Source organism: Strix uralensis, chromosome 3 (assembly GCF_047716275.1).
Source record: "Strix uralensis isolate ZFMK-TIS-50842 chromosome 3, bStrUra1, whole genome shotgun sequence".
In the NCBI taxonomy this organism is placed as follows: Eukaryota; Metazoa; Chordata; class Aves; order Strigiformes; family Strigidae; genus Strix; species Strix uralensis.
The window spans coordinates 111,948,243-111,965,059 of record NC_133974.1 but is presented as its reverse complement, the minus strand read 5'-3'; the positions used below and the strand labels follow the sequence as shown (position 1 = coordinate 111,965,059).

Sequence of the window (16,817 nt, the reverse complement as noted above, 5' to 3'; positions counted from 1 at the left end):
ACTTCTGTATCTTCACAGCAAATCCTTACTGATACTTGCTCCATAAAACAGCAGAACTTAGTAACAGCTGAAAAAGTGTATGTTTCTACCATTTTTTTTGAATGCAGAATTCCCCCCCTTCCAGGAAAATGAAGCCTCTTCCCTGGCTCTGCCATCTGCTTGTTGAAGGTCTACACATCTTCTGCAGCCTCGTTTCCTGCTTTCCTTCTCTGCACGCTTGCAGGGACCATAACTGAGAAACATTGGCCCAGCAAAGACTGCCTGCACTCAGATTCTACAGTCTTGCCTGTTTGCTGGAGAAAGGAAAATAAAACCAATGTACATTAAATCCTGAGAGACAAATTGTCCGATTTCATAGAGAAAGATAAAAGACTGGATTGAGAAGGAGCATTATGAAGATTGTACAGTGAGAAGTGGATGCTCTTTCACGTACACCAGTTGTGGACACAGACCTGCATGCCTTTGAAAGAAGGCCTGACTCTCCCACACAAGTAACATCAACAAAGCAGGACCTGTTACCTGCAGCAAAGATGGCATGGGTTTGTCTTAATTTTCTCAAATCTCCAGAGACAGACACTTGAGCAGAGAAAGGAGAGAGAGCTGGCAGATTTACCAGTAGTTTCAGAAACATTTTAATCAGAATTGTTCTTGTTAATGAAGCTAGTATTTTTATTTTTAAAAAGATTGTGGCAGTTCCAAAAATAATTTGGACTTTTGGAATGAGCTAAAGCCAGGTCTTTGGTGCATAAAGACTGTCATGGAAAAAGAAGAGGGGTGGAGGGGACGTGGAGCAGGGTTCCTCACCAACAGCACAGGGAGAAGGCACGGCGCACCATGCGGAAGGAGAAGGCGATTAACAGTTACTTGTACATTGCAAGCCTGGCGATGGGAAATGTGAACTTGAAGCAGTGGAAATGGGGACACCCCAGGAGGATCGAAAGGCAGCAGGGGAGTTTTATGATCAAATTGACTGCTGGAAAAAGTGCCTTGGCGGAGATAGGTTTGTCTTTGCAGATTAGTATGAACTGGAAAGGAGAAACAGCATGAGGAGCAGCGCAGTGTCAGTTTTAAATCCTAACAATAGGAGGAGGATGAATCCTAGGGGGGATTATAAGGCTGAGAGGAACTATATTAGCATTTTTAAAAATATGAATCATCTAATTTCTTTTTCTTTGTGTTTTACTACATTTTATGGGGATTTTTGTGCAGTTCTCAGTGTATTTTTTTTTTGTGGTTATGACACTGACTAGTAAAAGCAGCATTATTTCAGCTGAGTGAAATATCACATACCTTTAAGAAGCTAGCAGTGAACTTGAGTGCACTTACAGGGATGTGCGTAGTAATTAATCAAGGAATGACACAGTTGGTCAGAAATAGTTTTTTTTGGTAAAGTATGGGAGTAGGCTTCCAGGCCTCTATACTTTAGAAAAAAATAAAATGTAGAAAACTATGTACAAAAAACCCAAACAATTGACACACGAACTGTAGAACTTCAGCGTGATCTGTAAATATTCTATGTCATGATTTAAGAGTTAAAGATTTCCAGTATTAAAAAACCTCTAAATTTCAAAGTAACAGCAGTTTTTTGGAATGGTTTTAGATAAGACAAGCTTCTTAACCTAGATGAAATTCAGCTAGAAGTAAGAGAACACAATATTACTAAAAATTGAAGCTTAATTGTTATTGCCAGCTACCCATCCATAAGCATTCATTCATTTGAAAACCAGCATTCCTTAGAAAGAAAGTAGGTGCAAGCCACCTGGGCAAGCCATCAAAGAAAGGAAGATTCACAGAATGACAGTGCACTATTTTCCACCTCTAATTGCATCCCATATTTCTGTGTATAGATCAGCACTAGAATGAAATTTGGCATCGAGATCTACCCAGGGTGCTTACGCTTCTCCTTGTTATGAGCTACTATAGTGATAAATAAAACAGCAACACTACCAGGGCCAGGGTATTTGTGAAGTTGAACACCAACAAGTAGGGATTAACAACCACATTGGAAATAATGAACCTTGACAGATCTAGGGTTAAATACTTTAAAATTAGATCTTGCTGAAAGCTGAATCTTGTCGCTTAGCAACGGCTGCATGGGATGCTGCTGTCACTCAGTGGATGCTTCTCTGGGGAGTTATCATTATGCTCACAGAAAATGGGTTATGATTGGGTCAAGGTGACATCATGCAGCACGGCAGCATCATTTTTTTAAGGTAGCATACAACACCATCGCGCTCGAGTTAATACCCAGATTTGTGTAGCCACTTGGAGATTTAAGGAAACATCTTTTCTTTTGAAATGGCTCAGGTCTGCCTACACCTTACCTGCCCCGCAGAAGGGCTCGCAGAGTCTGCACGAAACAGCAGGTCATTTCAGCTGGCACATTGTAGTCCAACTCAACAGGTGGATTTTTAATCTTTTCAAATTACTCAGAGCCAAAAGAAAAGCAAAATACCTGCAACCTGTGGAGGTCTAGCTGTGTATTCAGAGCATGGAAACCACCACCAGCAGTTCAGAAAACATGCACAAAGCTTATGAGAGAGAATAAAATGTACCCTTACTGAAAATAACTGAAAATTTAGTTTGCTGAGCTAATTTTAGCATTTAAAACAACTGGGAACCTACAGGATCTTAGTATGAAACCAAGATACCAAGTTAATTAAATCAAAAAAAGCCTTTGAGGCACAAAATCTATTTTTAAAAGTGATGCTCTGTAGAGGTTGGTATAGACACCTACAGAGGTTTTTCTGAACACCTGCCTGCCAGCTGCAAAGCACATAAGCACATCAGTGCTTCAGAGGTTGGCCTGGTAGGGACCAACCTGAATTTCTACGTATGAAAATACCCCAATGCTTAACTGTTACCAGTGTCTTTGGAACGGATACAGAAATTAGGTATTCAGTCCAATCTAGTATGCTGCCATTAGGGCTTAGAAAGTCAAGGTACTCTGGAAATGGAGATTATGGCAACCAGCATAAAAGCAACACTGGGGTAAGACACACCTTTTTTTAAGAAACTGGATGGTTGAAGGTTGAAAGAGCACAGACAAGTACTTACTTGGTTGAGGGTAGTCATTCTGATGACTCAAATGAAGTGTGACAATGGCAAATGTAGCATCTCCTATTAAGACATGAGGCAAAGACACCTTTGATCTGTCCCCACTGTTTTAAACAAAAAAACCACAACACTGCAGAGAACTGCAAAACGAGCTGAACGACAACATGCGTGATGAAATACATATCATGACTGACAAATCTTGTCCTTCTTTATTTATTTGGACAAGTTGTGACAAAAAGTAGTTCCTGGTGAGCAGGAAGGTTACCAGGAGAGATCACAAAGAGTCAGGATCCAGACAGATCTCATTAAATCAAGTTCCAGGTCATGAACTACCAACTTTTTCTGCTGACTGGGGCCTCACCGTTTGGCAGTGATGGAGGAGAACAAAGACATGGACATATTAGTTGGTAATAGGATTAGTCAACTGTATGTGGCTGGGCAAAGGCCATGACAAGCCTAAGACATACCAGGCAAAAGTGGTGCTGCAAAGTCAGGGAAATATTAAGGCCTGGTTACAAAAAGCACCAGCGCTCTAGAAGAGTGTCTATAGCTCTTCTCGTGCACCTGCCAGCAGGCTGAATTCAAACTGGAATTGATGTACCAAAAAGTGGTTAAGAGGAATGAAGATCATGTCTTTCAAATGGAAACCAATTGATCTTGGTTTATTTAATAAGTCAAGAGCCTAAGGAGGGAAATGATTGCTTTTGTACTGATGCAATAGGAAAGTAAACACTCTGATGTTTAACAAAGAGCTGTTTAAACTAACACTAGCGGAGGGTAGTTAATAATCTTACGTTAGTTTTAAGTAGTTTAAAACTGTAAGAGCAGGAAGCTTTCAGGAGAGCCTTCTGGAAGAAAAGGGAGAAGAAACCTAACTGATCTGAAGACTGACAATTTGAGCAGAGGCGATATTGCTTTGCCATCTCAGGTGCAAGAATGACTCCCGTGAGTAAAAACAGGGAAGAGAGTTTCTGTGTCCAAATATGCTGGGAAAATTCACAGTAACATTGCTGGACTACTTCTCATATGTGATTACGTCCAAGCACACCAGATGTTCACAGATACATGTATTTACTCAGACTACTCAAACTAAGAACACTTACAGGTGTCTGGAAGCTTAAGATCTGTGAAAATATAACCATATTCTGTGTCAAATTTAGACAGCCATTTTTTCCAAATAAATCTATTATTTCCTCAACAAATGTCCTTAAAATACAGCTGGTATAAGTGGGTAATTGCTTCAATTAATGCTTTATTTCGAGAGTTGTGGCTCCATACAGAGGGTAATTTTCAGCAAAGTCGTAACTGAGGAAAACACTCTTGGGAAATTTAACAACGAACTTCAGGCTCTCTTAGCACAATATAGTGAATAACAATTAGAAAGATTATCATTAGCATATGATACATAGCTGTGATTTTGTCCAAACTAATTAGAGCAGTTGTTCTTTTATCAGTATATTACGATGAACACTAAATCAAAGATATTAACAGCGCATATATATTCTGTAATTTGTGATTTAAATTTTATTTGGTAAGGTGACGAAGGTGTCTTTGTTAAATTCTACCGTATCACTTCAAGCATTGCAAAAGGAACTGTTGTATTTCCATCAGGTCCTACAGAGGAAACTTAACTCAGTGATACTAGTAGGTTAAAAATAATAAAAAGAGAAGAGATGGACCAATGTCTGCTTTTCAGAGAGATCAGCATCACGTCACATCTTGTTTCCCTCCTCTGGTACTTCTGCCTCTCAGGCACTGTAAGGGCACACGTGTGTGCAGGCACTCGAGGGGACAGCTGCCCGGGGAGCAGCAAGCAGAGGCACATAGGCAGTGGGATGGGGAGTATTTCATTCCTGCTAGTGAAGAGACAGGTGTTCCCACCTGTGTGCTTTCCCTAAGGCCTTAGGGAAAAACCACCAAACAAGACCTACGCAGCTTTATCCAGGGACACGTTTTTTAAATTACCCGTCCTGTATTACGCTGTTGATCTCCGAGTATCACACAAGCAACTTGGCCACAGTGATGCAGATACAGAACTATAAATAATCACAGATGTTTAATCAGAAAAAGATTCCAGTTATTTCTGTTTAAACAAATGCTTTGCACAGGAGCGAAAAAGGTATGCAGTAGTATCTCAGCAATTTCCAAGATGTCAAAACATTCCTCAAGTTCCAGGTTAAAGTGTGAAATCTTGGCCTTAACAAGATGCTCTTAAAATATTACAGGCCAGCTATGCCTGAACCTGACTGCAAGCGAATCCTATTACGGATTGATAGGGTATTTTACAGATAACTTCCACAGGCATGCAACTGTCTTAACCAACCTACAATGAATTACACATTTGGCTTTTTACACTAGTCCAGTCTCATGGAAGAGGTTGAAAGGGGAAGGTGGAGCACTTGGAGCACCATCTAAGCCAGAACCAGGGTCTGTAGATAAAGAGAAAACACAGCGCTTTCTGTTTGCAATGCTGTTTATTTTAGAAAAGCCCCTTTGATCATCTGAATGAAAAATGTGGGCAGAAAAGTCACAAATGTTATAAAACAAAGTTTATTCTGCAATATTTTGTCATAATGAATTGCATCTCTTTGGTAAAAATAAACTTTATAAACATTTTAATTAACAGAGATTAGCATACAAAAAACTAAACCTTCTGTAAATCGTCTTTAAAATGGGTAAAGGACTAAACTGGAGGAAAAAGGGTTAGAATTGGTCACCTACTGGCAAAATTATTCTAAACAAACCCAAGGACATTGCTTATGCTACATTAGAAACAAGCTAACGGGAATGGTTTTAAAACAACTCTGGTTCATTTGATCAGAAAGCATTCTTACAATTCACTTTTAAATAAATAATAGTTACAATGAATTGGCAATTATAAAATGTTTTATATCACTATATGGCAGTAACATAATACTTTTAATTATGCACTTTTTAGTTTGAAGAAATGTACATTTATAAAACAGACTTGATAATGGCACTGGCAGTTAGCTGTGAAGAATGTGCTTTAAGATATAATGGCAGGTGCAACATTTAAAATATTCTACCTTTTCAATAAATATTTTGACTACACCATTATTAACCTGTATGAGCGTACTTGGCTTTAGCCAAAGCTTGTAGTTAGTTTTCAGGCTGATGAAAAGTTGCAAACCATACAACTTCCATTTTACAGTTGGATTTTAGAACATTTGATGCGACTTTTGCAAAAGCAGTAATTTAGTATTGGAATCTGAAAAGCCAATACATGTTCATACAGTATTCCTGTCGGAATTATCCTGAACAGAGCAGCCTCCCTTGTACACAAGTCTCACACACTTCTTCACTGTATATAAAGAATTGAACGTGGTTCATTAATACTTTTCTTGCCAAAATATATCCGAGTTCATTGGCATGAACATTTTACATGTGTCACAAAAAACCCAAAACCCAACAATCAAAATAACTTTTAATTATACTCCATTTATACTATATACACCAGGGTCTCTAACTGAGGTGGCAAACAAACCCAAACCCAATGCTAGACAGGTAAGCGAAAGGAAGGGCAGCTATTCTCCCACTACCAAGAGGGGTGCTCTGCAACTGAGCTGGCGGCCTTTGCCTGCCAAAACATGCGGGCAGAGGTATGGGACAACATGGTGGAGTAGGTCAAGGGCACAGATTGGCTGCCTTCTCCTTTGGGAGGAGAGAGGGAAGACAGCAAAGCGCGAAGAGCATGGCCCCGCCGCACTGCTCTGTGTCCCAGGGCAAGGCTGCAATTGCTTCCCCGCTTCCACAATTCCAGTTCTCCCAGGCCAAAAGCTGTAAGGATGGAGGCAGCTTTCACCACTAACTTCTGATTAGTATGGTTTTATTGCTCACTGCATATTGTAAGTTAAATGCATCGTTAGCATCCCAACCCCATCCCTTCAGAAATGCTGAAGTCATTCATTATCACCAACTTCAGGGTTAACAGCGGCAGAGCCACACTCCTAGTAAGAATTAACTTTCTCAAATTTTATCTGAGGAAAAAAAATAATTCAGAACCAAACCACGGAGCCTACTAGGACTGCAGTTTCCAGGATACTTGAACCTTCATCCAGCTTTCACTGGAAGCTACAGAAAAGCTGCAACCACCTTCAGCGGGAACGAGGCAGCACCCCTCTTCAGCAGCGTGCAACTGAAATCACGGCACCGAGCAAAATCCCAGACTGCTAACAAAATTCCTGTGTAGCTGAATCCTCATTTGTCATTGACACAAACTCTGCCCTTTGCAGTTTTCCATCAAGGTACAAAAGCAACCCATGAGCAAAAAGCAGTTCCACCAAGCATTCACATCTCCACATCCCAAAATCTTAAGAACCACTGCGTTGGTACTTAATTTTCCTTTAAATCGCAAGTTTTACCCCTACTATCCATCAGTAACACATCCGGTATCAGATCTAATTGGCTAATGCACCACTTGTGATCTCCAGAAGACATACATGTCTGCACACGTTGCCCCGTTATGAGTGTAGGCTAATGGGTGTTCACACAAAGCAGGAATGCAGCAGAGTATTTTTCTTCCCTTTCAAGAAATAAAACAAATCATTCTTAAAACTGAAGTAATTGGGGGGGGGGGGGGGGGGGGGAAGAAAAAACCCATTTTTTTTCTAGTGTTTGTGCTTTAAAAAAAAAAAAAAAAATGTTGGCTTTAAATTCCAAACACAAAGAACATCAAATATTTCAGGCTTGATCCAACAGCCATTGAGTCAGCGGGAGCACCACCGTTGTCTTCAAGAGGCACTGGAACAGGCCCTCAGAGCAACAGACCTTCAGCAGCATGGCTGTGTTCATAGTTAAAGTAGACAGTTTATGGCAGTATTCACGAAGACTGACAAATAAGAAAATACCCAAAAAACCCACACTGATCTAAGAAAGGCCTCCAAATAGCCAGAAAAATACCCTGTTAGGGAAAGGTTAACTTTTGGCTGAATCCAATCCATGGTTTTCAACAACCAAAACAGTGGACAATGGTTTCCTAGGTGGCTTTGCTCCTAATTTTCAACCAGCTTGCCCCAACACCTGCTGGAAGCAATAGCTTCATGTGTTAGCAAGAACATTTATGGCACATCATGCTACCTTTCAGAAACAGGAAAGATGACCTTTGATAGTTGTATACAATTCTGCAACATACTTAAGGCATCCTTAAATGTACAGTACTGTTAAAACTTACTCCAACAGAACTGCTTACCCATTTTTGAACAGAAAATTTTTTAGAAAGCCATCATCTACAAGAAGATGTAATTAATCAACCACCACTGATTTTTTTTTTTTTTAAAAAAAAAAAAAAGGAAAAGAGTTTACCATACCCCTAAAACATTTTTGGCTGAAGGATGTGTGGGAACTATAAAGAGATTCTCTTATTGCAAAAATGAATTGTGAAGGAATTTCTTCCCAAAACAGAGAGGTCCTCCTGAGCTACGATGTACACCCAAAGGCTAAAGCCTAGCCTTGCCCATTAGATGCCCCATATGCGGCAGGAGGCTGACAGGGTTCACACAGCACAAGGCACAGTGATCTGAGAAACAAAAGGTAAGGACAGCCCATATGACAAAAACAACGAGCATTGGGGAGGAAGGGACAAAAACCCCAAAAGCAGGGTTCACTGATCCAAAAGGAAGCTATTTGATTTTGTCTCAGATTATGGGGCAAGACATTCCCTTTTCAGCAGCTGTTCACCACCTAGCCACCTAAATACTCCACCTCATCCACGCTGTCACCACCATCAACTGTTGGGTTCTTTTTTCCCCAAAAATTAATATAGGGGAGAAAAAGGGTAGATGTTGCAGGACTAGGCAGCTACTATGTATTCAAGAGTGGTGGTAACACAAGGACAACATCAAACTTGGCAAGTGGCAGCTTTCACTGTTGGTTGGCTACATGAAGGCGTGGGTATGCATGCACGCATCTGCACGAAAAGGACACACACCCCCCCAAAAAAAAGGCAATTTGTCTTAAGATGAAAAAAACCAACCAAACTGTTTTCCTTCAGGAATCTGACCTGCACACAGCAGGTTGGGGGGAAGGAGAAAAAAAAAGAAAACTGCAGGTGGCAGCCCTTGTCCCCACTCTTCCTGGGGGTACTTAGCGTCTTGCTGAAAGCAGCTCCTGGAGCGCTGCAGGTTTTCAGCCACTGTGTCAGATGGGCTGAAAACTGCAGCCACTCAGAGCTGCTTCACCAGCATTTCCACCGGATCTGTCTCAAAAGAGTGAAGAGAGGATGGGTGGGCGGAGGCAACCAAAGCCAGGACTTTTTCCCCCGCATTTCTTTTTTCTCCTCCTTTTTAATCCTTTACATTGAAGTCAGAGCCCTTAGACAGGGCAAAAGTCACCTCTGCAGATGGGGCCAGCAGAGATGTAAATATGATCCACAATGTGCATCTGAATAAACACATCTGAGAAAAAAAAAAAGGTAAAATCAATTATTAAAAAGAAAAAAAAATTAAAAAGTGATCATTAAGAAGTATGCTTTCAGGTTTTCACAAGTCATGCATCTCTTCTAATTTTAAATAATTTTTTTTTTTAGGCAGTGATTTAAAAATAAATGGCTAAATTATAGTTAGCGCCAAAAATAAAAAAGCAATGAGTCCTCTTATGGCTTTGATCTCCCTTGTGAAGGGTAAAAGTAGAAGAGTATTGCCACAATTAAAAAAAATATATGTATATATTCAACACTGACAAACACACTATTTTCTATTTTTTCCTTTGCTTGTGACAGTGGGTCTTTGCAGTACTTATTAAGGAACTCAAGCATGTTTGGATGCCAGCAAGGTGGAGCAGAGACCCTGCTGCTTCTTTCAACTCCTCATCGATTTCTTGACATAACTCCTTGAGTGCTTTGTTGCTAGGCTGACTTTCCTCAGAGGTATCTACACAAGGTTGTGATGCATAGCCACTGTCTCCAAGAGGATCATCTTCATAGTCAACGTCTGTATCCACTTCACTGTGAAATCCTTCGCTGCCATCGCTTCCGTCATGGCTGGTCTTGGAGATAAATTCATACACCTCATCAAGGGAGGACAAGGAAGACACGCTGGACCTAGATGCACAGCGCTGGGAACCCATGCTGCTGGCACTGTAGTTGTGATCCTCCTTCGGATCAATATTAGTGGCCACAGAATCATTTTCCTGCAAATTTATGGAACTGGGAGGATTGAACGCACTGCCGTAACTCCTCTTCTTGGGTGTCTTCAGAGGCTGAGGTTTCTCACCTATTAAAACCAAGATCCATCAGTAAGCAAATACTCCAATGAGATCACCTGCAAAATGAGCACACTATGGCTGGCTGACTGCAAAGTAAGCTGAATGGGAGCATTTACTGTCATCCACAGAGGACAACAGTCTTCAGCTAATCACAACTAGGAACTACAGAAACAGAGAAGTAGCTAAGAAACTCTTCCTACCGTCTAGCACAAAGAGGGCAGGGGAAGAACTTTGCAGAAAAAACAAAATTAATTGGGGAAAAAAAAAAAGAAGGTGGTTCTATAAAACTCTGTAATGCTAGCAGAAAGAATAATCAAACCAGAATCGCTTCTTGACTGCTCCTACTGTTTGGAAACTAGACCATACTTGTTTCCTAAAACTTTATAGAGAAAACATTTAGCTACTGGGTAGAGCGAAAAAAAAAAACAGAGTAAAATGGTTTATGCTTACAGTCCAACATCCCTTGCTGAATGGAAGTATTTAACAGCATCATTGCAGTAGCAGCATCGATATCGGATTCTGTGAAGGACAAGCAGCAAAACATTAGATTTCAGGTAAGCCTGACAAAATGAGGTCCCTAGAACATACAAAGAATATATATCTGCAGATATTGGCCTAAAATAAAGAGCGGGGGGGCAGGGAAATGTACAAATTCAGACAGAGCATGGCTCCTATACAGTACAATATAGTTAAAGAAGTCTTATATGTTAACTATGGTATTCAAAAGCTGAATTCTCATAATGCACTTACCAAGTCTGAAGCCAAGAATCAGCGACATTAATTAGACACCCATATGATGATGCTGTTGCTATACTTATCAACAAGTGGCTTTTGTTTGTACTGGTTGAGAAAGATTACGCATATGGCACAGCAAAGCATCTCGGCAGCTTCACACCCTGGTTATGTGAACATGCAAGGCTGAGAACAAACGTGCCCATTAATGCAGCACTAATTCAGCACACCTCTCCTCCAGCAGTATTTTTCACACTAACAACAACTCAAACAGAAGAAATCGAGAAGATGAAGGGGGAAAGGGCACTGAACTGCTCAATCTAGAAAGCACGGGGATCTAAATAACGAATAGGCACTTAAAAAGGTTTAGGTGAACTGCGGTGCTTTTAGCTGTGGTGACAAGCGCTGCTGTAAAACACCATCCTTTGCTGCCCGGAGTGAATTGTTTACATCTCAAAAAGGGCACCTTGAGGATATTATGGCAAAAAGTAGCATTTCTAACCAGAGTCAGGTGAAAAGGAAAAGAAACAAGCATGTTTTTCCCGTTCGTTTCAGGACACACTCATGCACTTTAAAAAAAGAGGAAATCCAAGGTCTTCCTTCCTTCACTTCAGCTATGGATGATGAATACTCCTTATACAGGAGAGAAATATGTAAGAAATATGTATGGTGGACTAACCAGGCAAAAGAGGAGCAAAAAGACTTTGAGCTCTCACAAGAGCCTTGGCTCAGAGTCTCAGAGCAAAAGACTACATCTGAGATGTACATATGCACGTATCTACGTAAAAGCGACGAGCGGAGAAGTGGGGCTGGAAGACAACGTGCTGGAAGGTGCTGGCAGCGAGCAGAGCGGGCTCTCGGTCCTGCTGAACAGGAACCGGGGTAGGAACTCTTGAAGTGAAACATCAGCGATGTCTTTTCTGATGGCATTTGTTTTCTTCCCCCCTCATTATATGCATTAACTGTATTACTGAATTTGAAGGGAGGGTTAGTATTGGGAGGGGAACTGCAGAATTATCTGTTTGGCTTCCTTATCTTATATAATCATCCCTAACTTCATCCCTGGTCAAGGAGAAATTTGAGGAACATGACAATTTGAGAATGTTGTACCAATGTGGGAAGGGGACTGAGCTGCTGTTTCCAACAGGGGTTACAAAACATACACATTCCCCCCTCATTTTTGCTGTCTCTCATTTTAAAACCAGCATACTTTAAGGTCTATTCCATTGCACTCATGAGATTATTTTTTTTGCTCTGTTTTGTCTGTCTTTGGCAGCAATAGAGTCCCTGAATTTACAAGTCATATGTATCCAACTGACAAAAAGAAATTAAAAGAAGCACGAAGAGTTACTTTCCCCCACTACCATAATCAGCAAGTGAAATATTCCCATTCCTTACTTGCTATCAGACATTTTATTTTAACATCTGATGTTGGTATATAAGCACCACCTTGTTAAAATGACAAGCAAACAGAGGCATTAATGCAACACAAAATTACTACCTGCAAAGAACATTTCTGCATCTGAGTACCCCCAAAGAAAGAGGAGAGACACTTCTGCAGCAATTTCTTAACAGTACTCTGCGTCACTGTTAATGTGCTTTGGCTTCGCTTGTGATTGCTCTCCTCAATAGAGCAGTATTTCCCAAATTTATGCTTCCCAAGCAGAACTGCTAAGGAAGCACCTTATTACAAGGAATTCTTTCAATCTGTACAACAGCTGCCCTATGCGACCCTGTGAACATTAATGGCTTGCCTCTAATGCCAGGGAGACTCTGCACAAGTTCACCAAGATACAGAAATTCAATGAGAGAAGATATATGTCATTATTTCGGCACCGCCAGTGTAGCGAATTGCAATAGTTAGCATCAGACTGGCAATCTCCAAGCCTGTCACAGGACACACCAGCAAAATCATTACGAGAAGGGGGATTTCTTGTATTCTCTAACAAGCCCTGAGAATCCCAGATCTAGCAGCCCTGCAGCAGCCAGCCAGCCAAGGATGCTTCCTTGCCAGCCAGGTACCACCATAAAACCTCCGTGTGGATGCATGGCAATTACCATCTATGGACCAGGAAGCTGCTTGGTCTCTAAAAAACCTTGGCTTTGCTGCCTCACCAATGTTTCTGGTTTGTGGCTAAAAACTGAAAGCAACCTTCTCCCCTCAAAGCCTACCGTGCTAGCAAAACCAGAGAGCTGGATGCTCAAGTCCTGCTTCATCGGTGGCCTTTCATTATCCTTTTGAAAGAGCTTTAACAACACTTCTCTACAACAAATTAACACATGCTTACTTTTTCTTGGAATCAGCCATGTGGAAGTTGAGCACAATTCACTTTTCAGCACTTTTTTTTAAAAAAAAACTTACTATTTTTGACAAGGACAAGCCTTCAATGTATTAAGCTTTAGTGGTGAGGTGCAAAACCTGTGCTCAACAGGATTCTTCAAAAGAAATGCTGTGATACCCAACATGCTGTCCTGGTACCAAGGCCCACTAAAATGTTTTAAAATGAAGAAAACTTTTTTAAAAGTACATATGGGAAAATGAAGTAACCATCTTCTGTTCAACAGCTGTTGCTACTTCTATTTGCATTTGACTGTCGATGAGAAACAGATTTCCATCTTAAATTAGCTTTTTTTTAAAAAAAATCTGAATCTGGCTGGCTGTTTTTCCTTGTGGAAAGCAAAAGTAGAAATCCCTAGGATTGAGCTATAGCCAATTCCTTCTTACTCTAATACTCACTAAAACCTGTAACAGTAGGCTGAGGAAGGGGACACCACAAAGAAAAGCAATGCTGCACTTCAGCAGGGATTCCCTGAAAATAAACAGCAACCCACCCCCCAAATACCTGCATTCTTTCTCAGCAGCAATACCACTCTGGGTTTGTCTGTACTACAAAAGCACCGGTCTACCTACGTCACCATCCCTGGCTCAGCTTCCAGGCTGCTGCTGGCGCATCGCCCGCCCCTGGGGCAGGTCTGCAAGTGCCGAATAACTGCCCTAAACAGCAGTGCCAGCTACTGCAGGGACAACCAGGAGGGACAGGCACCTTCTGAAACATCACCTACAGACAACTATGTTTAACTTGCTAGATGGGGAAATATATTGTGCTACTGAGTTCCTGCCTTGGCTAGAAGGGATCACTCATCCACAGTAACATCCTGAGCATGACTCGGTCCGATCCAATCCTTCTCCATCAAGTTTTGATGACTATGGTTAAAATAACATTCATACAACATAAAAGCTTTTGGTTGTGGACATCGTTTGTTTTCTCCTGCACCTACTTCATTACTAGTGCAGGAAACACAGAGGGATATAAACTTGGTTGAGAAGCAACACTTCAGCCCACAGCATCAAGACCTGTATTGGGAGTCCATATATTAAACCCATCCTATTCCCCTCTCCCAAAAGTTAAAATGAACAATTTGCAATTTTTAAGGTGACACCTTAAACTAAACAGACATCATGAGGCTATTCTGTTAGCTGAGTTAATATCCAGAACTTAGATCTTCCTGCATAACTACACTGGCAATAACATCAGCTTGTGCCCAACTTTTTGGCCAGTGAGTGAAAAGTAGCACACAGCTAGGAAAGACTCATCTGAAGTATACTTCTAGTTCCACGTTCTCCTGCAAATCCTGTCATGCTCTCCCACCCACCTGTATCAAAGAACCAACTTTAAGGGACTTCTGTGGCCACAATCCCACAAGTTTTACACGTTAAAATTTGCTACCTTTTGTTCTCAGTAACCAATAAAACTAGTATAGAGATACGTAGCTTTCAGATTTGTTTTCTAATGAACTATTCATTCTTTAAGTAGGTCATATTTGGGAGTGATACCTGCTAAATACCTTCCTGGTAGAATAAGATGGCCCCTATTACATCTTGAAATTCATTGTATGGATTTAAACTTAACACACAAGCAGCTAATACAATAAGCATGTGTTCTACTACATCAGGGGGTTTTTTGTAATCTAGTAGACCCTTCAGAGCAGGTCCATACATACCATCAGCTGGATTTCAATACATGCTTGTGACTAAAGCCAGAGAAACAGAACAAAAGAAAGTTCAGTGTTTACCTTTGAGAGATCGGCCATGATTCTGCTGAAGGACTGAAGTTAGGTAGTGAGGGGATGCTGACCTACTGAAAAAAAATTCAACAGGTCAAAGCCAAGCCCTAATTAGTCAAATGATTTGTACAAAGTATAGTAGACACAATATTATGATCATAGAAAGGTAAAAACAGAAACAACCCAATTGCCACAGTTTTTGCTGTGCAAGCAATTTCTATTGCCCTCAGCAGATGGCTTTACAGATTAGTTGATGGTTTATGTAGCACTATAAGCCATCATCAGCACTTGGAAAACACCTCCAAACACACACACGCTAAGCAAAAGTCTCATTGGCAAGAGATACTAACTTTTACAGATTTTATGTACCCACCTAAAGGCTGGATTTTAAACAAAGGTATGTATTTTTTAGTAAGTAAAACCTACATGTGAACAAAACATTAGCTTATACAGGGATGCTTAGAGCCCAGAAGCAGTTGTGTCTGCTATTCGAAATGGTGGTGGGAGATTAACAGAAACAAAAGGTAGCGTTATGCAAAAAGCTGGGGGAAGAACAAAAGACCCAAACCAAAATATCTGCTGATTTTAAAGTTATCTGAAGCTGGGCTGTTTTGGTGATGCCGTCTGCTTTTTTGTGTTAGGAGACCAGCTTTGCACCTGGCAAAGTACCACTTCATACCTTACAGAATAAACGGCGAGTTAAACCTTTCACATGGTTTTCTTCTACACACCCAGTCCTAATTATTCAGTTCATTATAACTTTACTAGCAAACAGTTAGAAATACATACAACAGAAATGGTACACAACTATTAAATTGGATGACACATAGCAACGTGCATCTTTCAGAGTATCGTTGGAAGAACTCGAAGGGTGATGAGCAGAATTTTCAAGCCCACCCTGTAACAGCAGCCTTACGGGATTAATGAGGTGATTTCTATCGTTAAGGTGTGTTTACCTTCTATATTTATTATATTTAGGCAGCTCTATTTTCCAAAATAAGGCACTGACACAAATCCCCCCAAAATCACAAAGCTACTAAGTGCTTAACATTTTTTTTAATTACCTGTCTAGATCATTAAGGAAAATCCAAACAATTACTTCAGTTTTTAAAAATACCTTTTTAAAATATAATCTTCATTCCTTAAGTTGAATTCTGAAGAAAATATTATTCACTGTTCATTGGCTGGTGCCATGGCTGCACACATCTCGACAACCCTGAGATCAGCTACTCTGCACAGCTGTTAATGAGGGATGCCTGTTTAATACTCTCACCGCTCCGACTTGCCATCATAAATCAAAACTCAGCTAGCCATTGGTAACAGCTCCAAAGGTTGGTATAGTGCAGGAGGAAAAAAAAAAAAAAAAAAAAAAAATCGAAGCAAGGTGGCTTGAAATGCATCATCCGAGCTACGTAAAGAGCTCTTGCAGCACTGCAGCCTGCCTGGCGCTGGTAACCAAAGCTACTGGAAAGGAGAGTAATATTTAAGCATCCCCCGATAGGGTAACCAAAGGGCAAAGGATCCAGTGCAGCTGAACGCGAACACGTGCAAAACTCGAGTTCAATGTCTGTTATGTTTTCTTGTAGGGGTGATAGAGTGCAAAGGGAACAGATGCAAAAATGGGGGAAAAAAATTAAAAATAATTTTAAAAGTCACAAGGAAAGCAATGGACCCACCCCAACTTGGCTGGCTCTGCAGTCTGCAGGTAAATTGCACAACAAGATGCTAAACATCTTCATCCT

At 40.7% G+C, this 16,817-nt stretch overlaps 1 protein-coding gene across 11 annotated transcripts in view; it reads right to left on the bottom strand.

The window, feature by feature from the left end:
* Positions 1-5,512: 5,512 nt before the first annotated feature.
* The window catches only part of FOXN2 (forkhead box N2), a 35,020-nt gene continuing 23,715 nt past the window's right edge, over positions 5,513-16,817 (bottom strand). For 10 of the 11 annotated variants that reach the window (XM_074863951.1, XM_074863949.1, XM_074863953.1 and 7 more), the window contains 3 exons: positions 15,085-15,149; positions 10,729-10,797; positions 5,513-10,286 (listed from right to left, as the gene is read on the bottom strand). In XM_074863951.1, the coding sequence (XP_074720052.1) occupies positions 9,769-10,286; positions 10,729-10,797; positions 15,085-15,149 (652 nt within the window). In that variant the 3' untranslated portion in view covers positions 5,513-9,768. The remainder of the gene's footprint in view (positions 10,287-10,728; positions 10,798-15,084; positions 15,150-16,817) is intronic. The other variant, XM_074863958.1, reaches the window with a different exon arrangement.